The 27893-nt window shown below is 43.5% G+C and overlaps 1 protein-coding gene across 2 annotated transcripts in view; it reads right to left on the minus strand.

The window, feature by feature from the left end:
• RSPH14 (radial spoke head 14 homolog) overlaps positions 1–27893 on the minus strand; it is a 241319-nt gene that overhangs the window by 212985 nt on the left and 441 nt on the right. For both annotated transcript variants that reach the window (XM_075831748.1, XM_075831740.1), the window contains exons 2-3: positions 27621–27841; positions 6028–6130 (exon numbers count right to left, since the gene is read on the minus strand). In XM_075831748.1, coding sequence (XP_075687863.1) covers positions 6028–6130; positions 27621–27819 — 302 coding nt within the window. In that variant the 5' untranslated portion in view covers positions 27820–27841. The remainder of the gene's footprint in view (positions 1–6027; positions 6131–27620; positions 27842–27893) is intronic.

Below are 27893 nucleotides of genomic sequence, written 5' to 3' on the forward strand. Positions count from 1 at the left end.
TTGAAAAATGTTCAATAAAACGAGTTTAAAAAAAAAAAACGACGGCGCACAACTGGGTGGCGTTCACTATACTAGTACAAGTGAAACTGACAAACGGATAAGACAGAGACAGTACAAAATAACAAAGGGTCATCTGGGAAGTACATGGTTGGAGAGGCAGGGCAATTGCGCCACGGACAAGTTCGGGCGCAAAAGGCGGAGTCAGGCAAGCAGGGTCAAACCGGGAGAGTGCGGAAAAACATAAAGTTAGAAGGCAAAGAAAAGTCAAGAGTTCAGCCGGGGTCAGGGATCACAAAGGAGTCAAAATGCAAGTCGCTCAGGGGAGTCTGAAACAAGGGAAAGCACCAGGCTCGGTAACTCTAATTACAGGCAAAGGCCTACTACCCCAGGCTGAACTAAATAAGGAGAGGGCGGGATCTCAGGAACATCAGCCAGGCTTTGATTGGCCTGATGCTCCTGAGCTCCTACTGGCTGCAGACTGAGCGAGTTAGGGTATGTTCACACGTGCACGTCCGATACGCCTGAAATTACGGAATTTTAGACGTAATGGCATGTGCAGGCGTTTTTCGCAGCGTCCATTACGGACGTAATTTGAGCTGTTTTTCTATGGAGTCAATGGAAAACGGCTCCAATTATGTCGCAAGAAGTGACAGGCACTCCTTTGACCGTCGGCACAGAACATTGTAAAGCCCATTCAAATGAATGGCCAGATGTTTGCCGGCGAGGGAGCAGCAGGAAGGGAGTACGTGACAACTCCATTTTTGTAAAAGAATATAAACTAACTTTGGTAAATTAGTGTCCGAATGGTATATTATTCTAGTAAAATGTCTGGATATAAGATAAAACGCAGTGCATCATTTTTGTCCTAATTTTATCTCCCAATCTCCTAACATTCCAGGTCAAAACTCTCACCAATATCCAAAATGACATAAAGAAAATAAAAACCTGGCAACAAATAAAAAAATAACACCCACTTCCTGTCCCTGGCGGGATAGCCACCCACCCTTTGATCCGTAAACTTCTCATCTCATTCCAGGAACTCACAAATCTCTAACTTCTGCACAACCCCATTTCCTACAGCTAAAAATAAATGAATTACATCAGAGCAGGATATTATAAATTAGTTCATAGACTTCTAAATTCTTACACAGAGTTTTTTGCAGGCTGAAAATTCTGCCTGGAAAAATCAGCTCCGGTTTCTTTTAAGTGGTTTTGCACCACAGGTGTTTTTTGATGCGTTTTTTGTCGCCTTTTATTTACCTATTTCTTCATCAGGCAAAGGAAAAATCTGCGAGCGGTTTTTGACAAACACGTCAGCCGTTTGCAGCGTTTTTTCCGTCTCCCATTTCAATGGGTTTTCCGCCTCAAGATAGGGCTTCTTTTTCCTGTGAGCATTTTTTTCTGCTCACAGGAAATAAAACTTCTCCACCTTTTTCTTTTTTTGCGCCCACAATTCACCTGCAAATCTGCGGGTGAATTGGGCCCCATTCATGTCAATGGGCCCATGCACATGACCGTGGTTTCCACAATCCGTGCATGATCTGGGAGCCTGGACCGCAAATAGAACAGACATGTCTTATTACGGCCGTATTTTGCGGTCCAGACTCATTGAAATGAGTGCACACGGCCATGTGCACGGCCCGCGATTTGCGGACGGCACGCAGGTGACGCTCCGCGGCCGTTCGAGCTGCAAATCACGGCCGTGCACACCACTACTGGCAAAATTAAAGAGTTTGACATGCCTGCCTGACTTAAAGGCTTTGTACGCCTTTGTAAGCAAAAAAAAAATTCCCATTAAAGCATACCTAACTTTTCAGGTAACTTTTCAGAATAAGCTGTCATAAGTGTGTACATGAGGAAATATCACTATTTCTGGCCATTATATAATTTGTAGTCTGCATTTTTTAGCAGTTTTCCCTTCCTCAGTCATCTGCAGTACAAAATGACACTTAAAAAGAACGCCACTAAAAATGCCCCTAAAAATGCCATAACAAACACGTTACAAACACAGCATTTTTAACTTCTTTTTTTAGTGCAGCCAGATGTTATATTAAAGTCTATAGTAAAATATAAAAGGCACTACATACAACTGCATTTTTGTTTGTGGCGTCTACGAGGCAATTTTGAGGTCAGTGGCGTTTTTTCCAAAGGCAGCATGCTTTGATAAAGATACCAGGCAGATCAAGGTGCCGTCCTTCTGAGCAAAAAATGGATAAAAGTTTAAGACCAGTAGATGAAAGAAAATTACCCAGGATGGGTCAGACCTGATGGGGGATATCCAAAAGCTCAGGTCTCTCCAAATCTGCCGGAAACTGAGGGTTGTCATATAACAAGGTGACAGGGTTAGGAATAGATTATAATTGTAAATAATCCCTATAAATGTCCAAGTAAATGGCCTATAAAAAAAGGTATATCACTAGGTTCGGGACGAGAAACTGGGGGCAACCCTACAGTCGCCAAGGGAACTTTTACATATAAATCTAGCTCTAGTTGGACCTATGTTTTAGTTAAGCGGTGATGTAAAAGATCTAGTATGCAAGGTTCCCATAATGGCCCTATGGTAAAGAGTGAAATCAGAGAGCCCCTCTCCCCATGCCTGCTTATGTTTGTTAAGGGGATGAAAAGAAAGCCTGGGGCGCCTGTGACTCCAAATAAATCGTGTACGTACCGTCTTGAGACGAAAGAACAGGGACGCTGGCAGGGGTGTGGGTATGGTCTGGAAGAAATATAGGAGACAGGGCAGGATATCTATCTTCAATGTATTGATTCTCCCAAACCATGACAGTTGGACTTTGTACCTTTTAGGCCTCATTTACACGAGCGTAATATACGCGCGTGCGACGCGCGTGCTTTTCACGCGTGTCGTACGCACCTATATTACTCTATGGGGCAGTGCAGACGATGCGTGAATTTTGCGCAGCGCGAGTGCGTTGCGTAAAACTCACGACATGTTCTATAATCGTGCGTTTTTCGCGCATCACGCACCCATTGAAGTCAATGGGTGCGTGAAAACCACAAAGGTCGCACGGAAGCACTTCCGTGCGAACTGCGTGATTCGCGCAAAAGAGCTGTCAAACTGAATGTAAACAGAAAAGCACCACGTGCTTTTCTGCTTACAAACATCCGAACGGAGTGTCTTAGACATGAGCGAACCGAACTTTACCGGGTTCGGCCGAACTCGTTTTGACCGAACCCGGCAGGAGACAGTCACTGTGCAGGGTGCTGAAAGAGTTTAAACTGGTTCAGCACCCTGGACAGTGACTTCCGATTACAATATACGTGAACGTGTAAAAAAAAAAAAAAAGTTCTGACTTACCGATAACTCCCGGCTTCTTCCTCCAGTCTGACCTCCCGGGATGACAATTCAGTCCAAGTGACAGCTGCAGCCAATCACAAGCCAAGCACAGGCTGCAGCGGTCACATGGACTGCCGCGTCATCCAGGGAGGTGGGGCCAGATGTCAAGAGAGGCGCGTCACTAAGGACGCGTCACCAAGGACGCGCGTCACCAAGGCAACGGCCGGGAAGTTCTCGGTAAGTACGAACCTCTTTTTTTTTAAACAGGTTACTCGATATGGTGATCGGAATGCACTGTCGAGGGTGCTGAAAGAGTTACTGCCGATCAGTTAACTCTTTCAGCACCATGGACAGTGACTGACGTCGACTAGCCTCATCTCTATGATGGCGGCTGCGCGAAAATCACGCAGCCGCGCATCATACACGGATGACACACGGAGCTGTCAAGTGCCTTTTGCGCACGCAAAACGCTGCGTTTTTTGCGCGCGCAAAACGCACACGCTCGTGTAAATGAGGCCTTAGAGAGGTTAACCTTAATGCAGTGAAGTAAAAGGTAAAAGTTAACATGATATAGGCATGTGGGGTCTGAAGGAATCTTAATTCCCAGGTAGGTGAGACTTTTTGCCATCTAAATGGAAACGAAGTGCAGAGTTGAGAAACCAAAAAGAGCTGGAAGAGAAATATTAAGCATTTCAGTGAGAGAAGCTTCCCACTTTTCTCACCTCGCACAAAAAAACTGAATACACATGCATTCCCTGAGACAACGTGATTTGTGATCAAGAAGACTAAGACGTTTCTGGCAGGCTGTAATATAGTTCAATATATAATAAAGGAGTTGTGTAAAATTTATGTCGAAGCTCTAGATCGTAAATTTTCCTGAATAATTTTACTATTTCCTCCGAACGCATCTTCTTCTAGTAGATGGAGAGAAAAACTAAACAGGATGCATTACTATATATCATAATATTGTCTTAAAAATCAGCTACATTAAAAAAAAAGTAGAGAGGTTCTTTAACCCCTTCCCTAATGACCAAGCCATTTTTTACGTTTTTCCATCGTCACATTCGAAGAGCTATAACTATTTTATTTTTCCGCCGATGGTTGTATGAGGGCTTGTTTTTTGCAGGACAACTTGTAGTTTTTATTGGTACCATTTGAGAGTAGATGCGACTTTTTGAGCACTTTTTATCAAATTTTTTTAAAGTCAGGATTAACACAAAACAGCAATTTTTCCATTGTTTTTTATTTTATTTTTTACAGCGTTCACCGTCCGGGTTAAATAATGTAACAGCTTTATAGTCGGGGTCGTTACGGACGTGGCAATACCAAATATGCGTAACCTTTTTGCTTTATTGTGGGGTTTTTTTAATAATAAAGCAGTTTGTAAGGGGAAAAAGTGGGTTTTTCATTTTTTTTTTTTCACTTTTTTTTTTATTAACTTTATTCAACTTTTTTTTTTTACTTGTCCTACTAGGGGACTTTCATATGCGATCATCCGATCGCATTTATAATACACTGCAATACTTTTGTATTGCAGTGTATTACTGCCTGTCCGTTTAAAACGGACAGGCATCTGCTAGGTCATGCCTGCGGCATGAGCTAGCAGGCATTCATTACAGGCAGACCTGGGGGCCTTTATTAGGCTCCCGGCTGCCATCGCAGACACAGACACTTGGCGATCTTATCGCCGGGTGTCGGTGGGAGAGAGAGGGAGCTCCCTCCCTCTCTCCAAAACCACTCAGATGCGGTGCACGCTATTGTGCACCGCATCTGAGGGGTTAAACGGGTGAGATCGTTACTTATATCGATCTCACCCGGTCGAGCAGGGACGCCCCCAGCCCTCAGCTACCTCTGGCAGCTGAGAGCAGGGAGATTTCACGGCTCCCTGCTCTGTTTACTTTATTCTAATGCAGCGCCGTGGAATAGCGGTGCTGTAGAATAAAGCCCATTAATGACCGCCGTGAAAAGGCTAATCGGCGGTCATTAAGGGGTTAATATTACCAACAATACCAGTGCCATTGTCATAAGACCTCAGGACAAAATTGATGTGCGACAATAGCAGCAAAGATTTTAGATACAGACACGGATAGCCAGATTACATTGTTCTGCTAGAGATATTATCTAAACAACAACAATGGCAACTGAACTAAAATTGAGTTTCGCCTGGTTTACAGGAATGCAGATTCAAACCCAATCCGATTTCGATTATGTTTACCAACGTCAAAATGGCGAGCAGAAGAAAAGTATGGAAAAACTGAGCCTCATAGAAATACATGCAGCCGTGTGACGGGCGTTAAAAAAACGTCAGTCACAAGGACGATTTACATGTTCGTCTAAGCCCTAAGGCTCTGTTCACACTTGTGTTAATGGAGTTCATCTGGGCTGTCTGTCTGGCTTTCTGTTGTTTTTGACTAAAAGAATAGGACGGTCTTGCAGTTAAAAATCCTGCAAACTTGATAGACTCCATTAACCCATGTTGGTATCTGTTTGGAAACAGATCTGAAATAGCGGTCATGGCTTTGTTATAATTGTCCTTGTGTGGACACAGCCTTAGTAATGCATCCCAGAGGTCCGACCTACCTATCACACTTTTATGACTTCTATAGTTCACAGGTCATAAAAATAAAAAACAGGATGGTGTAGGATAATTATCTTTCCATGTCAATTTATATATATATATCTTGCATTTTCTTCATTCTTATCAGGCTTAATTCCATTAAGGGTTCACCAACCTTCCAACATTGTGACCAGCCATTATGTAGAAAATCTCCGTAGTCTTCTGCCGAACTGTGCAGTCTTGATCAAAGAGCAGATTTTTCAGGCTTTCCATGAAACCTGTGTAACAGAATGATGTGATAAAAGTTTAACGTGCCGAAACTTCTTCTTGTATAACTAAATTGTCATTAAAGCCTACCTTCACATTTTTGTAGGCAGAAAAAAAATATCCCTCAAAATTCCATTAGGAATTTTGAGGCAGATTTTTGAACTGCCAGAACAGTTTTTTTTCAGCGACCGTTGAATCGAATGCACGGACCAAGGGCAAAAAACACCGCAAAGAAAGGCTCAGAAACAAGCGTGTCAGTTTTTTTTTCGGCCTCCCATTGATGTCAACGGGAGATGAGATCCGGAAACCGTGGGAAGAAAGAACATGCCACTTTTTTTTTTTGCGAGTGGCCAACAGCCACCCGGGGAAAAATTTGGACCATTTTTTGGCAAAGATTCCAACACGGTTTCCATGTCAAAATCAGCGCCAAAACTCTGTCTGAACTGACCTTTAAATTCAAGCATGACTGCAGCTATACCTTCATATCCTATTCTCCAGGCCTATATTATTCATACTGTAGGAAATATATTTTTATGTATGTCCTACTCCCAATGAGCTTTCTGATTTGAAAGTTTGTCATGTTGTGACAAGGAGTCAAAATGCAAAACTGTTATTTTGTTGGAGAAATAATTCTCTGGTGATCACAAGTTCCAGAGGACCCTACTAAACAACCCCCCATATCCAAGCTTTCTGGACCCTTGTGGGTATGACGTGTGAATATTAGAGGATAACTGCAGTCAGACCTGAACTTTCAGATTTTAAGGGTGCAGTCAAACTCGGTGTACAGTATTTGGCTTGTATTTTACATTTTTCTTGTTGTGGAATATTTTTCCCATTGGATAACATGGTAACGTTTTCCACAGCGTATTTTTATGCTGCAGGCAAATATGACACGTATGTCTGCACCCTAAATGGGCTACTACTTTACATCAGTATTTTCCGTTATAAAGGAGGGATATTGGGAGGGGAAATAAACATGTAGGGTGTATTCAATCACAATGCTTAGGGCAATGTTAGGTCTAAATAAGGTTCTGAATGGCATGCATTAATAGCCTTCATGACTGCGTTGCATGCAATGTGATAATGTGACCACTGGACAGGGAAAAGGCTGCTGATGTCTGGAAATAGATGTGGCTCTGATAACTATAGACAAAGAAGGGTGTGATAGTGCCGCAGTTATACGAGGCAGCAATTCTACCACTATATACCGCTGCCTGCAGCCTGAAATTCTGGGACTGACACTAATGTCCCCATATACTCTGAGACTATCCACCAATTAGAAAGACATATGTACTTCATGAAATAAGGCATAGATTCATCTTTTATGAACGTATACTTTCTAGTAAGGAAATGGATTTAGAGCAATTCCCTTATATATTACCCAAATGACTCATTTATGAAAGGGAGCAATCTGATAAAAGGTCTGGGCAGAGGCAGGGAGATTAAATCTCTCCTACAGATCATCAGATATATATTTAGCTGTAATGTTATATATTTTATATCTAAATACACTACAGGTGCTACATTGTGGTCTCTATAAGGGTATATTCACACATGCCAAATTTGTTGTTGAAATTGTGTGGGTACCGTTGGGCTAACAGACCAGCAGGTCTCTGGATTAAAGATTTTTACAACCCTCAGTTAACCCTCTTGCAGTTTCTTATATTTTTCCATTTTAGTATGTATATAACTACTTTAATACTGCCCCCTATGTTCAAGAATATAACTACTATAATACTGCTCCTATATACAAGAATATAACTACTATAATACTCCCCCCTATATACAAGAATATAACTACTATAATTCTACCCCTATATACAAGAATATAACTACTATAAAACTGCCCCCTATATACAAGAATATAACTACTATAATTCTACCCCTATATACAAGAATATAACTACTATAAAACTGCCCCTATATACAAGAATATAACTACTATAATACTCCCCCCTATATACAAGAATATAACTACTATAATTCTACCCCTATATACAAGAATATAACTACTATAATACTGCTCCTATATACAAGAATATAACTACTATAATACTCCCCCCTATATACAAGAATATAACTACTATAATTCTACCCCTATATACAAGAATATAACTACTATAAAACTGCCCCCTATATACAAGAATATAACTACTATAATTCTACCCCTATATACAAGAATATAACTACTATAAAACTGCCCCTATATACAAGAATATAACTACTATAATTCTACCCCTATATACAAGAATATAACTACTATAAAACTGCCCCTATATACAAGAATATAACTACTATAATACTCCCCCCTATATACAAGAATATAACTACTATAATTCTACCCCTATATACAAGAATATAACTACTATAAAACTGCCCCTATATACAAGAATATAACTACTATAATACTCCCCCCTATATACAAGAATATAACTACTATAATTCTACCCCTATATACAAGAATATAACTACTATAAAACTGCCCCTATATACAAGAATATAACTACTATAATACTCCCCCCTATATACAAGAATATAACTACTATAATTCTACCCCTATATACAAGAATATAACTACTAGAATACTGCTCCTATATACAAGAATATAACTACTATAATACTCCCCCCTATATACAAGAATATAACTACTATAATTCTACCCCTATATACAAGAATATAACTACTATAAAACTGCCCCTATATACAAGAATATAACTACTATAATTCTACCCCTATATACAAGAATATAACTACTATAAAACTGCCCCTATATACAAGAATATAACTACTATAATTCTACCCCTATATACAAGAATATAACTACTATAAAACTGCCCCTATATACAAGAATATAACTACTATAATACTCCCCCCTATATACAAGAATATAACTACTATAATTCTACCCCTATATACAAGAATATAACTACTATAAAACTGCCCCTATATACAAGAATATAACTACTATAATACTCCCCCCTATATACAAGAATATAACTACTATAATTCTACCCCTATATACAAGAATATAACTACTATAATACTGCTCCTATATACAAGAATATAACTACTATAATACTCCCCCCTATATACAAGAATATAACTACTATAATACTGCCCCTATATACAAGAATATAACTACTATAATTCTACCCCTATATACAAGAATATAACTACTATAATACTGCCCCTATACAAGAATATAACTACTATAATACTGAATACGTTTTATATACATACTAAAGTCGTAATTCATAATAGAATGCACCCTAGAGTTGTAATGTGGCACATCACTCTTAGGTCAGGATCACGTACAGTTTTGGTGCAATTTATGTGGTAGTTTTGGGCTCAGTTTTAGGCTCCAAAAACAAGAGTGCACACAAGAGAAATTAGATGTATCAGACTTTTCTTTCTTTATCAGTCATTTCTTTTTGATCCACTCCTGGCTTTGGCTAAAAAATGAACCAAAAAGTTTTTAAAAAATTGATTTAAAAAAAGTGTGCGTGATCTTGGCCTAAATAAGGTGATGCAGGGTTAAAGAGGATCTGTCAATAGTTTAGTAATGCCCAATCTCCTAGCTAATCTGATAGACGCTGTCACACTGATAATGCTAGTGACAATTGTGTCCCAAAATGTTTATTATCTTAAAAGTTATGAGCTTTTTCTAAATATGTAAATGAGCCTTTATTATACAAGTGAGCATTATATTGATGACCTATCCACAAGATAGGTCATCAGTATATGATCGTTGGGGCTCCGACACCCAGACCCCGCACCGATTAGCTATTCCGGCTGCTCCGGTGTCGGAAGCAGATGGCTCTGTACACTGCATAGCGGACGTGCTGAAGAACTGCAACTTTGCTCCTATTCATTTGAATAGGAGCAGAGTTGAAGTACTGCAGCACAGCCGCTATACTGTGACCAGAGCCATCTGCTTCCAGCACGGACATCCGATGCACGAAGGCAGTCGGAGCTGGTGATTGGTGGGGTGCGTGTAATGATGGGGGTAGTGAAACAGACAAGTGAGCCCTAATCTACCCGCCACTCAGTCACTGCCTACTTGCAACGACCCGCCCTAGGCGACGGGGTACAACTGGGCGACGGTCGCTACACTCAATAAGTGAACGACAGACAAACAGACAAGGGAACACAGAACCTAAGGGAAACGGGGCAGTTGCCCACGGCAACACCCTGAGCAACAAGAGTAGTAAACGAGCCGAGTCAAACCAGGAGAGTACGAGGTGCCAAACGCAGAGCAGGAGAGTAGTGAACAAGCCGAGTAAAACCAGGAGAGCACGAGGTACCAAACGCAGAGCAGGAGAGTAGTCAACAAGCCAGGGTCAATACGAAGCAGGGACAAATAGTACAAGAAGCTGCAGCAGGGCCAGGAAACCAACAGAGAAGATTCACAAGCAAGGAGGAACAGGAATGGCAGGCATAAATAGACAGAGGGCGGGAGCTAGCTCCGTCTGGCCAGGCTGCGATAGGCTCTCCCACTCCTAAGCCTGCCATCCTGAGTGGTGGAAGATGGAGTCAGTCTCACAGACCTAGAAGCAGGTGCAGACTGATTACCTATGGGCGTTGATAAAGAAGCTGTGCCTGGCAGATCCTTTACATTACCCCCCCTTTTAAGAGGGGCCACCGGACCCTTTCTAAGTGGACCTGGTTTATTGGGGAAAAGAAGGTGGAACCTCCTGACCAATATCCCAGCGTGAACATCCCGGGCGGGTACCCACGTCCTCTCCTCAGGCCCGTATCCTCTCCAATGGACCAGGTACTGGAGGGAGCCTTGGACCATCCTGCTGTCCACAATCTTGGCCACCTCGAATTCTACCCCCTCAGGGGTGAGAACAGGGACCGGAGGTTTCCTCGAGGGAGCCAAGGACGGGGAGCAGCGTTTAAGGAAGGAGGCATGAAACACGTCGTGTACTCGAAAAGATGGGGGCAACTCCAGTCGGAAGGAGACAGGATTGAGTACTTCAATGACCTTGTACGGCCCTATAAACCGGGGAGCAAACTTCTTGGACGGAACTTTCAGGCGCAAATTTTTTGACGATAGCCACACCAGATCCCCGACCATAAACAAGGGGTTAGCAGAACGTCTTCTATCTGCCTGAGTTTTTTGTATGCTCTGGGACGCCTCTAGGTTCTTCTGAACCTGGGCCCAGACTGTGCACAGTTCCCGATGAACGACTTCTACCTCGGGATTGTTGGAACTACCAGGTGAAACGGAGGAAAACCGCGGATTAAACCCAAAATTACAGAAAAAGGGGGAGACCCCTGACGAGTTACTGACCCGGTTATTAAGGGAAAATTCGGCGAGGGGAATGGATGAGACCCAATCATATTGACAGTCAGAGATAAAACACCTTAAATATTGTTCTAGAGACTGATTAGTCCTCTCAGTTTGGCCATTAGTTTCAGGATGGAAGGCAGAGGAGAAGGACAGATCAATCTCCAACTTTTTACAGAAGGCTCTCCAAAATAATAAAACAAATTGTACCCCTCTGTCAGAAACAATATTGACAGGGACCCCATGGAGACGCAGGATGTGTTTGACAAACAAGGTAGCTAACGTCTTAGCATTGGGTAGTTTCTTGAGTGGCACAAAGTGGCAGATCTTACTGAAGCGGTCTACTACAACCCACACCACCGACTTGCCTTGAGATGGAGGCAAATCGGTGATAAAATCCATGGAGATATGGGTCCAAGGTCTCTGGGGAATGGGCAAAGAATGTAGTAAGCTCACTGGTCGGGACCTGGGAGTCTTGGACCTAGCACAAACTTCACAAGCGGCGACGTAGGCCTTAACGTCTTTAGGCAACCCAGGCCACCAATAGTTTCTGGCAATGAGGTGCTTGGTACCCAGGATGCCTGGATGACCAGATAGTGCGGAGTCATGATTTTCCCTAAGTACCCTTAGCCGGAATTGCAGGGGAACAAACAGCTTGTTCTCAGGAAGGTTCCCGGAAGCTGAACCTTGATCAGCCGCAATCTCAGAGACTAAATCAGAATCAATAGAGGAAATGATTATACTTGTTGGCAAAATACAAGCAGGATCTTCCTCCGAAGGAGGGCTGGCCATGAAGCTACGCGACAGTGCATCAGCCTTAATATTTTTAGACCCAGCCCTATAGGTAACCAAAAAGTTGAATCTGGTAAAAAATAACGCCCATCGAGCTTGTCTCGGGTTTAGCCTCCGGGCAGATTCTAGGAAAACCAGATTCTTGTGGTCGGTAAGGACCGTTACCTGGTGCCTAGCCCCCTCCAGGAAGTGGCGCCACTCTTCAAATGCCCATTTAATGGCTAAGAGTTCGCGGTTGCCAATATCATAGTTACTCTCAGTGGGCGAAAACTTCCTGGAGAAGTAGGCACAGGGACGGAGATGGGTGAGGGACCTGGTACCCTGGGACAAGACAGCCCCCACTCCCACCTCGGACGCGTCAACCTCCACGATAAACGGCTCCATTTGGTTGGGCTGAACCAGCACCGGGGCCGAGATAAAGCACTTCTTAAGGACCTCAAAAGCCTGGGCAGCCTCAGGAGGCCAGTGGAGGAGATCAGCACCTTTGCGAGTGAGATCCGTAAGAGGCTTAGCGATGACCGAAAAGTTAGCAATAAATCTCCTGTAATAATTAGCAAACCCCAGGAAGCACTGTAACGCCTTCAGGGAGGCAGGTTGGACCCATTCCGCCACAGCCTGGACCTTGGCGGGGTCCATGCGGAATTCATGAGGAATGAGGATTTGACCCAAAAATTGTATCTCCTGCACCCCAAACACACATTTTTCGGTATTCGCAAACAGTTTGTTTTCCCGAAGGACCTGGAGCACCTTCCTGACATGCTCAATGTGGGAGGACCAGTCCTTGGAAAACACAAGTATGTCATCAAGGTACACTACAAGAAATACCCCCAGGTAGTCTCTTAAAATCTCATTTATGAAATTCTGGAAGACCGCGGGAGCATTACACAACCCAAAGGGCATGACGAGGTATTCGAAATGACCTTCGGCGTGTTAAACGCAGTCTTCCACTCATCCCCCTCTTTGATGCGGATAAGGTTATAAGCCCCCCGTAGATCAAACTTAGAGAAACATTGGGCCCCCTGAACCTGATTAAAGAGATCAGGAATCAAAGGAAGAGGATACTGGTTCCTCACAGTGACCTTATTCAAGTTTCGGTAGTCAATGCATGGCCTAAGACCACCATCCTTCTTCCCAACGAAGAAGAAGCCAGCACCTACCGGAGAAGTAGAGGGGCAGATGTAACCCTTGGGCAGGCATTCCTGGATATACTCTCTCATGGCTTCACGTTCGGGACAAGAGAGATTAAATATCCTACCCTTAGTGAGCTTAGCTCCTGGTACCAAATCGATAGCGCAATCGTATTCTCTATGAGGGGGTAACACTTCGGAGGCCTCCTTAGAGAAAACATCAGCGAAGTCTTGAACAAACTCAGGTAGCGTGTTCACCTCCTCAAGGGGAGAAATAGAATTAACAGAAAAACATGACGTCAAGCATTCATTACCCCATTTGGTAAGATCCCCAGTATTCCAGTCAAACGTGGGATTATGCAACTGCAACCAGAGAAGGCCTAAAACCAAATCGGACGATAATCCCTGCATTAACAGTACAGAGCACTGCTCCAAATGCATGGAGCCAACAAGGAGTTCAAAAACAGGGGTATGCTGTGTAAAATAATCATTAGCAAGAGGAGTGGAGTCGATACCCACTACCGGGACAGGTTTAGGCAAATCAATCAAAGGCATAGCTAGAGACTTAGCAAATTCCACAGACATGATATTAGCAGAAGACCCTGAATCCACGAAGGCACTGCCGGTAGCAGACCTCCCACCAAAAGAGACCTGAAAGGGAAGCAAGATTTTATTACGTTTCATATTTACGGGAAATACCTGTGCGCCCAAGTGACCTCCCCGATGATCACTTAGGCGCGGAAGTTCCTCCGGCTGCTTATTCTTACACCCAGGACAGTTGTTCACTTGATGCTTGTCATCCCCACAGTAGAAGCAGAGACCATTCTTCCTGCGGAACTCTCTACGTTGTTGGGGGGACACGGAGGCCCCGAGTTGCATAGGTACCTCCGAGTCTTCCGTGGAAGAACGAAGCAACGGAACCTCGGGAGGCATCATGGGGGAGTCAGAGGAGAAAACACCAAGACGTTCCCTGAGACGTCGGTCAAGTCGTACCGCTAAAGCCATAACCTGGTCTAGGGAGTCAGAAGAGGGGTAGCTAACTAGCAGGTCTTTCAGGGCGTTCGACAGGCCCAACCTAAACTAGCACCTTAAGGCAGGGTCATTCCACCGAGAAGCTACGCACCACTTCCTAAAGTCAGAACAATACTCCTCAACAGGTCTCTTACCCTGACGTAAGGTCACCAGCTGACTCTCGGCAAAGGCAGTCTTGTCAGTCTCGTCATAAATGAGTCCGAGAGCAGAAAAGAAAAGATCAACGGAGGAAAGTTCAGGGGCGTCAGGAGCCAAGGAGAAGGCCCATTCTTGGGGCCCCTCCAGGAGCCGGGACATAATTATACCCACCCGCTGGCTCTCAGAACCTGAGGAGTGGGGCTTTAAGCGAAAATAGAGCCTACAACTCTCCCGAAAGGAGAGAAAAGTCTTCCGGTCCCCTGAGAACCGGTCAGGCAACTTGAGGTGGGGTTCAAGAGGTGAGGTGAGGGGCACTACCATGGTAGCATCAGGCTGGTTGACCCTCTGAGCCAGGGCCTGGACCTGTAGGGAGAGACCCTGCATTTGCTGAGCCAGGGTCTCAAGGGGGTCCATAGTAGTGTCAGGGACCAGGGTAGACTAGGTATATAGGCTTGTGAATATGTAATGATGGGGGTAGGGAAACAGACAAGTGAGCCCTAATCTACCCGCCACTCAGTCCCTGCCTACTTGCAATGACCCGCCCTAGGCGACGGGGTACAACTGGGCGACGGTTCCTACACTCAATAAGTGAACGACAGACAAACAGACAAGGGAACACAGAACCTAAGGGAAACGGGGCAGTTGCCCACGGCAACACCCTGAGCAACAAGAGTAGTAAACGAGCCGAGTCAAACCAGGAGAGTACGAGGTGCCAAACGCAGAGCAGGAGAGTAGTGAACAAGCCAGGGTCAATACGAAGCAGGGACAAATAGTACAAGAAGCTGCAGCAGGGCCAGGAAACCAACAGAGAAGATTCACAAGCAAGGAGGAACAGGAAAGGCAGGTATAAATAGACAGAGGGTGGGAGCTAGCTCCGTCTGGCCAGGCTGCGATAGGCTCTCCCACTCCTAAGCCTGCCATCCTGAGTGGTGGAAGATGGAGTCAGTCTCACAGACCTAGAAGCAGGTGCAGACTGATTACCTATGGGCGTTGATAAAGAAGCTGTGCCTGGCAGATCCTTTACAGTGCGGGTGTCTGACCCACACCGATCATAAACTGATGACCTATCCAGAACAAAAGCCATGAATAAGGACGCAGCCAGCATTCGAAACGCGTAGGCTATCTAACTCATTTGATATACTCTCTGCATTCCAGGACACCTTCATCACTTTTCCCTCGATCCTGTTTTAAGAATGGATACAATTAAAACTTGGAAATAGTTTCTTTTTAACTTCTAAAACAGCGCTGGATCCAACCTTTTTCTTCCATTTATACTCAGCTAGTCGTGTGCCGACACGAGGACCCGTGCGCAAGGACTACAAAATACAAGTCCACATACAAGGTGAGCTGGAGGCATCCTCTTTGTACCTATCCTGTAGATAGGTCATCAGTATGAAAAACCATCCCGTGCCTGGACAACCCCTGTCCAGTGGGGGGGGGGGCAGAGGGTAGTCAGATCAAGGAGGGGGTACGGAACGAGGTACGTTTCATCCCATGTGACTGCTGCAGCCAATCAAAGGCGGTCACATGAACTGCAGCATCATCACAGGAGGCCGAGCTGTAGTCAGAGCAGAGGGACGCGTCGCTATGACAACAGAGAACTGGGTAAGTATGAACTTTTTTTTTCTTTCTAGCAGTATTACCGCGGCAGAGATTCCACTCAAAAAATTTGGTGCTGTTTTTCAGGCAGAATTCTCGGTGGCTTACAGGACGGACACGCTGTATACTTTTATGCTGTGTATCCGCCCAGTGTGCGCTTTCCCTAAAGTGAATCTACCACCTTTTATCATCATATCATACCTCTGCCACTAGGGGGAGAATAGTAGCTTACTGCATACTGTAATCATTGAGTTCAATGTATAACAGTGTGGACTCAGCACCTAAACTCCGTCTAGTGGTGAAAAAAAATAATTGTATTACAATGTGGAAAGGGGTGTTCTTTAAGCACATTTTTCACCTATCCACAGGATAAATGTTTATAGGACCAACGTAGACATCCGAGTACAGCGCTCAGCTGTTTCCGTCTGCAGACATGACAATGAATGGAGCGTCAGCACACTGCGATTTTGAAGGGTGGAGGAACGGGTGTTGGAACCCCTGTTCTAGTGATCGTTCAGGATTCCAGTTGTGGGGACCCCAGGGATCATACATTTATCACCTATCTATAGACTTCTATGGGCAGCGTGGTTGTGTCTCCTTCTGCTCCAGCTTCCTCCTCCCCTCTCCAAAGACTTCTATAAGTAGGCAGTTAAGACACACCACCACTGTAGTCTTTCTCCTCTGCTCTGTAACTAGGGATGGATTTTGCTTGACAACAGGGGGTGGACAGAAGATAACAGTAAGGGAGACACCTAGTGGCAATAACTTTTTTATAGTAAGTAATTTACAAAGTTGATCTATATCAGGTATACTATTAGAATTACATAAGTTGCTTGAAAAGTTAGTGTACATGGGGGTCAAAAGTATAGTAGAAAAAGGTTTTGAACATTAGCAATTTTCATTATCGTTTTTTAGCAAAGGAGACCCCCTAGAAAACCAATTTGTGTGTCACAGAGCCATCTAGTGGTGGAGAGAAAAATCACATGCGATGTGGATAAGGTCCTTTTGCCAATCTGTTTTGTACATGCTGAATCGATATTAACCCTTTAGGGCACGTTCAGACGTGGCAGAGTCTTTCCGCTGCAAATGTTGTTGCAGATTTGGGGCAATTACGCAACGAATCTGCACCAACATTTGCATATTTGACAGGTAGTTCAGACGTTGCAGAAAACACAGCGGACTTGCCACAGATTTCAGTTTTTGCATTGCAAAGGCTGAAATATGCAGTGAAATTCCGCTTCTTCTCCGCAACAGACAGTGCATGCTGCAGACTGAAAATTCAGCACTGCAGCCTATGGTCCGCAGTGGAGTTTTCCGCAACGTCTGAACTAACTTTCCAAAAATGTATTGAAACAAATGTAAAAAACGTCCGCTGGAGAATTCCACTGCAATTCCGCCACGTGTGAATGTGCCCTAAGTAGACAGCCTATTTTGCGCCTTAATGACGGAGCGATTTTTAAAAAAAATGTAATTGTCGCATTTCAAAAACCATAACTTTCTGATTTGTCTGAAGACATAGGCATGTGAGGGCTTGTTTTTTGCGGGACAAGTTGTATTTTTAAATTGCACAATTTCGGGGTACATATAATTTATTGATTAACTTTCATTATGTTGTATTGGGGTAACAGGAAAAAATCAGACATTTCACCATTCTTTTTTGCGTCTTAACCCCTTCCCGACATTTGTCGTAAGTATACGTCATGGAAAGCCAGTGCTTCCCGCAAAATGTTGTATACTTACAGCTGACATCCGACTGTAATGGCGAGGACCGAAGTTAGCTTCGATACCCGCCATTCACCCCTTAAATGCAGCTGTGAACTGTGATTGCTGCATTTAAGGTGTTTGCAGCTCATCGACACCCCAGCAATGAAATCGCCGGGGTGTCGGTGGTTGCAATGGCAACCGGAGGCCTAATACTGGCCTCACAGTGTACCTAGCACAGAAAACTTTCAGCCCCTGCCCGGAGGCGGGGCCTGAGAGGCTACCGTAGCCACCGGAAAGATGGCGCGGGCTCAGAAGATGAGCCGGCGTCATCAGCGGTGAATGTCAGCTAGCTCCGATCCCTGCCATTAACCCCTCGGATGCAGCAATCGGATGTGATCGCTGCATCTTTGTGGTTGTTAGCAGATCGGCAGCTGTGCCCTGCAATCGCACGACTGCCGACTGCTATTATGGCAACAGGAGACCTAACTATGGCCTCCTGTCTGCCATTACGGAAGCCGATTAGGCTACGCCCGGAGGCGAAGCCTAATCGGCTTGCTGTCAGTGAATGACTGACAGATCTAATACATTGCACTACATAGGTAGTGCAATGTATTAGAAAAAAAAATGTGACAGTTGGACCTTCAAGTCCCCTAGTGGGACTAAAGTAAGTGTAAAAAAATGAAATAAAAAGTTGTAAAAAATATAATAAAAGTTTCAAGTAATAAAATAAAACACAATCGCCCTTTTTCTTTTATCATGTCCTTTAATATTGAAAAAAATAAATAAACCATACATATTTGGTATCGCCGTGACCGTAACGGCCTAAACTATAAAAATATTATGTTATTTATTCCACGTGGTGAATGGCGTAAAAAAACTGTAAAAAACAATGCCAGAATTTCTGTTTTTTGGTCACTTTGCACTACAAAAATTGAATTAAAAAGTGATCAAAAAGTCGCACGTATCCAAAAATGGTGCCTATAAAAACTAATTTAAAGTTTAAAAAGTTATGGTTCTCACAACATGGCGACAGAAAAAATACATTCTTTTTACAAAAGTAATTTTATTGTGCAAAACGTTGTAAAACATAAAAAAGTGCTATAAATTAGGTGTCGCCAGAATCGTACTGACCCGCAGAATAAAGTCAACATGTAATTTATAACGCATGGTGAACGCTGTATAAAAAAAACTAAAAAACTATGACAAAATTGCTGTTTTTTGGTCACCTTGCCTCTCAAAAAAGAGGATAAAAAGTGATCAAAAACATCGCATGTACCCCAAAATGGTACCAATAATAACTACCGCTCGTCCCGCAAAAAAAACAGCCCTCTTACAACTATGTCTATGAAAAATAAAATTAGTTAAGGCCTCATGCACACTTCCGACACCTTTTTCACGGCCGCTTTTGACGGGTCCGTGAACCCGTTTTAGCGGCCGTGTGGTTTCAGTGTGCACTCCCGTGTGCACTCCGTGTTTCCGTTTCCGTGCGCCGAGCATGGTACTGTCCAGGGTGACAGTACCATGCTCGGCGAGCGGAAATAATGTAATAAAAAAAAATAAAAAATTCATACTTACATTCCTCCTGTTCGGCCTCCAGCGATGACGTTCAATCCATGTCGCCTCGGCAGCCAATTACAGGCTGCCGCGGCCTCGGCAGCCAATCACAGGCTGCCGCGCCCTCGGCAGCCAAACACAGGCTGCCGCGGCCTCGGCAGCCAATCACAGGCTGCCGCGCCCTCGGCAGCCAATCACAGGCGGCCTCGGCAGCCAATCACAGGCTGCCGCAGCCTCGGCAGCCAATCACAGGCTGCCGCACCCTCGGCGGCCAATCACGGGCTGCCGCGGCCTCGGCAGCCAATCACAGGCTGCCGCGTCACAAAAGAAGGTCGGACTGGAGGAAGAAGAGGGACTCGTCACCAAGACAACGACCGGGTACGTATGAAAGGCTTTTTATTTTATTTTTAATCAGCAGCCTCTTTTCTCTATCAGTTATTGATAGAGACAAGTGGCTGCCGATTAGTGTAATATTTTTGTCATGTTTTTCTGCCCGCCCGGCGGTTGCTAGGCAACGGCTCCGTCACACACGGACGGCACTCGGATGCCTTCCGTGTGCCTTCAGTTTTTTTGACGGCCCCATTGACTTGCATGGGCCTCACGGTCACGGAATCCCGGACCAAAGTAGGACATGCTCTACTTTGGAACGGAAAGGAGCAACGGACCGTCAAAAAAACTGAGGTGTGCATGGCCCCATTGAAATGAATGGGTTCAGGGTGCTATCAGTGACAAAAACGGATAGCAACCTGAAGGAAAAAACGGAAGTGTGCATGAGGCCTAAGGCTCCAATAAGTCAGGAAAGAAAAATATGCAGTTGTGCAGATCAGAGGGGAACATTTAGTCTGTTTTAAGAGGCGATTTATCGGGGCCCTAAAATTAGGGAACCAGGAAGGGGAGGGCCAAAACATATCTGCTAGAAGCGAGGGTGCCCGTATTATACCAGGACAACACTTTCCCAGCAAAATTCCCCAAACTGCAAAGGTGCGGAGTGTGGACCAAAAGGGGGATAAGTAAAGACACCAATTATCAGTGCGACACCGGCCTGTGCAGAAAGGATTGCTTCACAGTGTAACACACATCTAAGGATTATTTTATTGTTTACCCCATTATTATAGCACCTGACTATGCCCCCGATGTACTCCGCACAGCTTACATATGCCCCCACATTATAAACGGAAACACCAGCAATACTCAAACAAAATTACTACCAAGCAAAATCTACGCTTCAAAAGCCAAATGGTGCTTCCACACATCTGAGCCCTACAGTGTGCCCAAACAGCAGTTTACTTCCACATATATGGCACCGTCATACCTGGGAGAACCCTTTTAACTATTTTTGGGGTGTGCCTCTGCAGTGGCATAAGCTGGGCACTACATATTTGCCACTGAATTGGCATATCTGGGGAAAAATTAAAATGTTTACTTTGCACCATCCGCAGCGCAATCATTTATGGAAAAGACCTGTGGAGTGAAAATGCTCACTACACCCCTTATTAAATGCCTTGAGGGGTTTAGATTCTAAAATGGGGTCACTTCTCAGGGGTTTCTTTTATTATTTCACATCAGAGCCCTGCAATTGTGAACCAATACTTTATATGTCACCTAATTAGGCCTCAATTTCGCATGGTATTCTCTCCTGAGCCTGGTCGAATGTCCAGGCAAAAGATTAGTGCCCCATGTAGGGTGATTCTAAAACCGGGAAACACAGCATAATAATTAGAGAGCTGTCTTGTTATGGTGGCACAATCTGGGCACCACATATTGGCATATCTATTGAAAAATCCCATTTGCAACATCGAGTGCACATTAATTTATGCAAAACACCTGTGGGGTTAACATGCTCATTACACCCCTAGGTGAATACCTTGAGGGGTGTAGTTTCCAAAATGGGGTCACTTTTGGGGGCTTTTCAGTGTTTTGGTGCCACCGGGGTTTTGCAAATGCCACAAAGCGACCAGAAACCAATCCAACAAAATCTGTACTCCGAAAGCCAAATGGCACTCCTTCACTTCTGCCGTGTGTCCAAACAGCAGTTTATGACCACACATGGGGTATTGCCGTACTCAGGAGAAATTGCTTTACAAATGTTGGGGTACTTTTTCTCCTTTATTTTTGGAGAAAATGAAAAATTTTGCGCGAAGGCTACGTCTTTTTGGAAGAAAATTAAATTTTTATTTCACTGCCCAATTCAAATAAAATCTATGAAACACCTGTGGTGTCAAAATGCTCACTTCACCCCTAGATTAATTCCTCAAGGGATGTAGTATCCCAAATGGAGTTTCTTTTGGGTAGTTTCCACTGTACTGGTACCTTAGGGGCTTTGCAAAAGCGACATGGTGTCAAGAAACCAATCCAGCAAAATCTGTGCTCCAAAAGCCAAATGGCGCTCCTTCTCTTCTGATCCTTGCCGTGTGCCCAAACAGCCGTTTATGACCACATATGGGGTATTGCCGTACTCTAGAGAATTTTCTTTACAAAATTTTGGGCTAAAGCTACGTCTTATTGAAGAAAAAGGATGGTTTTTATTTTCACTGCCCAATTCTAATAAATTCTATGAAACACCTGTGGGGTCAAAATGCTCACTACACCCCTAGATGAATTCCTCAAGGGGTGTAGTTTCCTAAATGGAGTTACTTTTGGGGGATTTCCACTGTTTTGGCACCTCAAGAGCTCTTCAAACCCGACATGGTGCCTAAAATATATTCTAATAAAAAGGAGGCCCAAAATCACCCAAAAAATTTATTAAAAATGCATTTCTGTAACAACAAAAAATGAAATTTGTAAATTTCACCTCTACTTGTAAATTTCACCTCTACTAATTCCTGTGAAACGTCTAAAGGGTTAATAAACTTTTTAAATGCTGTTTTGAATACTTTGAGGGGTGAAGTTTTTAAAATGGGGTGATTTATGGGGGATTTCTAATATATAAGGCCCTCAAAGCCACTTCATAACTGAACTGGCCCCTGTAAAAATAGCCTTTTGAAATTTTCTTGAAAATGTGAGAAATTGCTGCTAAAGTTCTAAGCCTTGTAACATCCTAGAAAAATAAAAGGATGTTCAAAAAATTATGCCAATCTAAAGTAAACATATGGGGGATGTTAATTAGCGACTATTTAGTGTGGTATAACTGCCTGCCCTACAAGAAGTTACATTTAAATTTAAAAAAATGCTAATTTTTGCAATTTTTCACTAAATTTTGGAGTTTTTCACAATTAAATACTGAATGTATCGAGCAAATTTTGCCAGTAACATAAAGTCCAATGTTTCACGAGAAAACAATCTCAGAATCGCTTGGATAGTTTAACCCCTTAATGACCAGCCTATTTTGGACCTTAACGACCAGGCTATTTTTTACGTTTTTCAATCGTCGCATTCCAAGAGCTATAACGTTTTTATTTTTGCGTCGACATAGCTATATAAGGTCTTGTTTTTGGCGGGACGAGTTGTAATTTTTAATAGCACCATTTTGGGGGACATATTATTTATTGATTAACTTTTATTAACTTTTTTTTGGGGGGGAATAGAAAAAAATCTGAAATTTCGCCACTCTTTTTTGCGTCCTAAATCTCCATATTTGAAGAGCCGTAACGTTTTTATTTTTTCGCCGATGCGGTTGTATGAGGGCTTTTTTTTTGCGGGACGACTTGTAGTTTTTATTGGTACCATTTTGGAGTAGATGCGACTTTTTGATCACTTTTTATCACATTTTTTTAGTCAGTATTCACAGAAAACAGCAATTTTTCCATAGTTTTTTATTAATTTTTTGACGGCGTTCACCGTGCGGGTTAAATAATGTAATAGATTTATAGTCGGGGTCGTTACGGACGCGGCGATACCAAATATGTGTAACTTTTTAACTTTATTTTGTTTTTTTAATAGTAAAGCAGTTTGTAAGGGGAAAAGCTGGGTTTTTCATTTTTTTTCACATTTTTTTTAAAATTAACTTTATTAAACTTTTTTTTCACTTTTTTTACTAGTTCCATTAGGGGACTATAATATGCGATTCTGCAATCGCTATTATAATACACTGCAATACTTTTGTATTGCAGTGTATTACTGCCTGGCCGTTTAACACGGACAGGCATCTGCATGGTCATGCCTCCGGCATGAGCTAGCAGGCATTTATTACAGGCAGACCTGGGGGCCTTTATTAGGCCCCCGGCTGCCATTAGAGACACAGACACTCGGCGATCGTATCGCCGGGTGTCGGTGGGGGAGAGAGGGAGCTCCCTACCTCTCTCCAAAACCACTCAGATGCGGTGCTCGCTATTGAGCACCGCATCTGAGGGGTTAAACGTGTGAGATCGATACTAATATCGATCTCACACGGCAGAGCAGGGACGCCCCCAGCCCTCAGCTGCCTCTAGCAGCTGAGAGCAGGGAGATTTGACAGCTCCCTGCTCTGTTTACTTATTCCGATGCCGCGACGTAAAAAGTCTATGGCATCGGAATAAGGCCCGTTAGTGACCGACGTAGAAACACGATGGGCCGGTCACTAACGGGTTAAAGCATTCCAAAGTTATTACCTCATAAAGTGAAACATGTCAGATTTGAAAAATGAAGCTCTGTCCTGAAGGTCAAAAGTGGCCAGAGGGAAGGGGTTAAATTTACACCCTTTACTATGTGTTATAAATAACATAATAACTTTATTCTGTGGCTCGAATACAGCGATACGAAATTTATATCGGTTGTTTATGTTTTATTACTTTTGCACAATAAAAACAATTTTAAAAAAAAGTATTTGTGTTGCCATAATCTACGAGATATAACTTTTTTATTTTTCTGCCAACGTGGCTGTATGAGGGCTTATTGTTTGTGGGGCGACTTGTAGTTTTGATTGGTAGCATGTTGGAGTACATATGACTTGTTGATCGCTTTATATAAAAAAAAAATTTACAATTTGAAGGCTGGATGAACAGAAAACAGCAATTCTGGCATTGTTTTATGTTTATATTTTTGATGGTGTTCACCGTGCGTGTTAAATAGTCGGAATAGTTTTATAGTTGGGGTTGTTACAGATGCGGTGATACCAATTATATGTAGCTCTTTTTTTTTTTATATAATAAAGCATTTTGTAAGGGGGAAAAGTGGGTTTTCAATTTTTTTTTTTTACTTGGAACTTTATTAAACTATTTTTTCCGTTTTTTTTAATCCCACTGTGGGACTTTACTACGTGATAATTTGATTGCTTTTATAATATACTGTGATACGCTTGTATTGCAGTGTATTATGCCTGTTAGTAGTTCTGACACAATGTAATAGAATCAGAGGGCTCAGCAGTAACGAATAGTATTTCTGGCATAATAACCGCTCAGCCCTCTGATTGGCTGCAGTGGTCTCATGCTTCCTGCATGTCTTCATTCCTATACCGCAATCCTTCTTCAAACAGTTGGACTCACTAATCATTTCCTTTATATGGGGGCACTCTAGGTCTAAACTGGCCATACAAAAACTGCAACGACCGAAAGAAATGGCTGGTATTGCTCTCCCAGATATTTACCCCTACTATTTGGCTTGCCAACTCAAATATCTTGGCTCTTGGACTCATGCAAGTCGTCCTCCTGGCCTTGAGGGCATGTTACTGGACTATTCTGCACATAACTCACTATGGCCTGTATTGTTTCACCACAGAGTTCCTAGGACCTCAATGTTACCTATTTGTAGTACGGCCAGGGGAGTGTGGAAGGCGGCTATGAGAATTTCAAGTTCCTCTGACATTCCTGCGGAAACTCCACTATGGCGCAACGACATCTTGGAGTCCTTAAGCAACTACCAAGATGCCACGTACTGGATTAATGTGGGCATACTGGTGCTCGAAGATGTATATGATAGTAATGTCTTCTTATCCTTCGAACAAATGCAGGAAAGATTTCACATTCCAAGACAACATTTCTTCAGATACCTACAGTTGCGTCATCTTCTTGCTACACAATTCCCGGAGCCGCGCCAGCCCATCTCCTCCTATTCTCTCATCGGAGTGGTCAGATCCCAGGGGCCTAGGGGTTTGATTTCTGCTATCTATGCTCACCTGCTTGAAAAAAAGGGTTCTGCAGCCCCCCTACCGACTACATCCAAATGGTCCCAACTGATGCCATCGCTTACAGAAGAGACTATTGAGGACTTATTGCAATCTCACTTGCATGTATCACCTGCAGCCAATAACAAGCTCATCCAGTTGTACTATATTCATCAAGCATATCTGACGCCTCTACGCTTATTTAAAATGAATTGCCCCCCTGAGCCTTTTGCCCTAAATGCAAATTTTTGGCATATGGTGTGGATGTGTCCCCACATTAAGTCCTATTGGTCAGAGATTGTTGGATTCCTTAATTCGATCTTGCCTTCTCCTATTATGGGTTCTCCAGAAATTTGTTTATTTGGCATAATGGAAGAAGAAATATGGCCCTATTATACAAGAATCTTTTTACAAGAGACTTTGTTTTTGGCTCGTAAAGGCATATCTATGGATAGACGACCTCCTAATGTTGCAATTTGGAAACGTATGGTTAATTCTACTGTATCGTACGAACGTATCATATTCAAGCACAGAAATTGCCCTGACAAATGTCATAAAATTTGGGACTTGTGGTGCAGATCTCCAGATACTACTAAGGCTGGGTTCACACGAGCATGTTCGGTCCGTAAAGGACGAAACGTATTTCGGCCGCAAGTCCCGGACCAAACACAGTGCAGGGAGCCGGGCTCCTAGCATCATAGTTATGTACGACGCTAGGAGTCCCTGTCTCTCCGTGGAACTACTGTCCCGTACTGAAAACATGATTACAGTACGGGACAGTTGTCCTGCAGCGAGACAGGGACTCCTAGCATTGTACATAACTATAATGCTAGGAGCCCGGCTCCCTGCACTGTGTTCAGTCCGGGACTTGCGGCCGAAATACGTTCCGTCCTTTACGGACCGAACATGCTCGTGTGAATCCAGCCTTACTCTTCCAGGGAACTAGACCTGGCAGTAGATGCGCTGGTGGGGGGAGTGGGGCGATAGCTACTGTTCTGATCGTTTGTTGTGGATCTCCCGGACCTCTTGCATATTTGCCTATTTGTAAATGTCTTATGATGTGTATGCTCTGACTGATATTTTCTATGCCTTTTGTGCCTTGACTAGTTAGTAATGTTTATATGTTGTTGTAATACTATAACATTATATTCAGCACCTGCGAGTGCTTTGTCACATTTATTGGGTCGCTGTTGTCCAGTACATTTTATAGTTCATACTGCGATAAACTCAAATTACTTTTCAATAAAACGAGTTTAAAAAAAAAAATAATCCTTGTGACTGCCGCCAGAGCGTCAGTGCGGGGTCACCGGTGAAAAGGAGAGGGCAGTATTGCTTCTTTTGTTAATTCATGACATTTGCAGCCATTAGGAAAAACATGGGACCCCGAACAACCCCTTTTAGTATCCCAGAGGTTACCTAACTTACTTTAATAACAGGTCTGATTGATGAGTTGACAAGGCATTGTTTTAAGACAGCCCCTTAAAGGAGAGCACAATGATTTTTATTTGACACCTTTTCCGTTTTGCGTTTCCTTCCATAAGTTCTTGACATATCTCATCATGTGCATGCAATACATTAAAGGCTTATTCCCAACTCTCTTGTCAATTTTTTTTTTTTAGGCAATTCATTTTCATATGAAAAAGTTGTATTTTGCACCCCTTGCAGTCATTCACATCTCAATACTCCTCATGGCTCCTTCTGTTTTCCCTGCTTCTCGTACCCTGGCATTTCCTGAAATGTGGGCATATCGCTCACCCATCTCTCTCTTCGCCACCATCTCTGTGCGCGCTCCTGATGCTGCTATCATAAACTTCTGACAGCGGCATCGAGCTTACACAGAAAACCGAGTGCAAATGAAGGGAACAGCTCCAGGGTTACTGTGCTAGCCCTGGAGCCATGGCTTACAAATAATATGACCAGCAGGGGAGGAGGAAGATTCGGGAGATCGGAGCCTCAGCGCGCTCCCGGGAATCCGGCCAGCAGAGACAGGGGCGACTGCGCGAGCGCGGCAGGAGATTACAAACAAGTGGCGGCGGTCATTTCCATAGGGGTGACCACCGCAACAAAGAAGACGGAATGGGGTGGAGAGGGGGCCAAAGCTGGAAACCGCTGCACTACAGAAAGATTTTAGAGATATTAATACATTTACACTCCAGGACACTTGGACATAAAAGTATATGTTGGGAATAACCCTTTAAATACAACGAGGCTTTATAACATCTAGTAAAGGTGAGATCATGACTTACCCAGACGCACAGCCTGGTAGACATTGTCCGGATCATGCGCCAGGTCACACAGAGCCATTAGTGCCCTCTGCCTAGTGGGTAACTCGGGGTCCCTCAGCTCCTCATTTAGTTTGGGTAATGCCCTTTCTCCAAAGGCAACATGCGCTTTAGTGGGGTCGATGTGTGGTGGTGAGTACGGGGATATCCGGGCTTCTGCCATTCCTGAACAGGTTTCTTGGGATCTATGAGAAAAACAGGAGTTTACCAAGGGTGACACGTATGGGTTACCTTACG

This window comes from Rhinoderma darwinii, chromosome 1, assembly GCF_050947455.1.
Source record: "Rhinoderma darwinii isolate aRhiDar2 chromosome 1, aRhiDar2.hap1, whole genome shotgun sequence".
Taxonomy (NCBI): domain Eukaryota; kingdom Metazoa; phylum Chordata; class Amphibia; order Anura; family Rhinodermatidae; genus Rhinoderma; species Rhinoderma darwinii.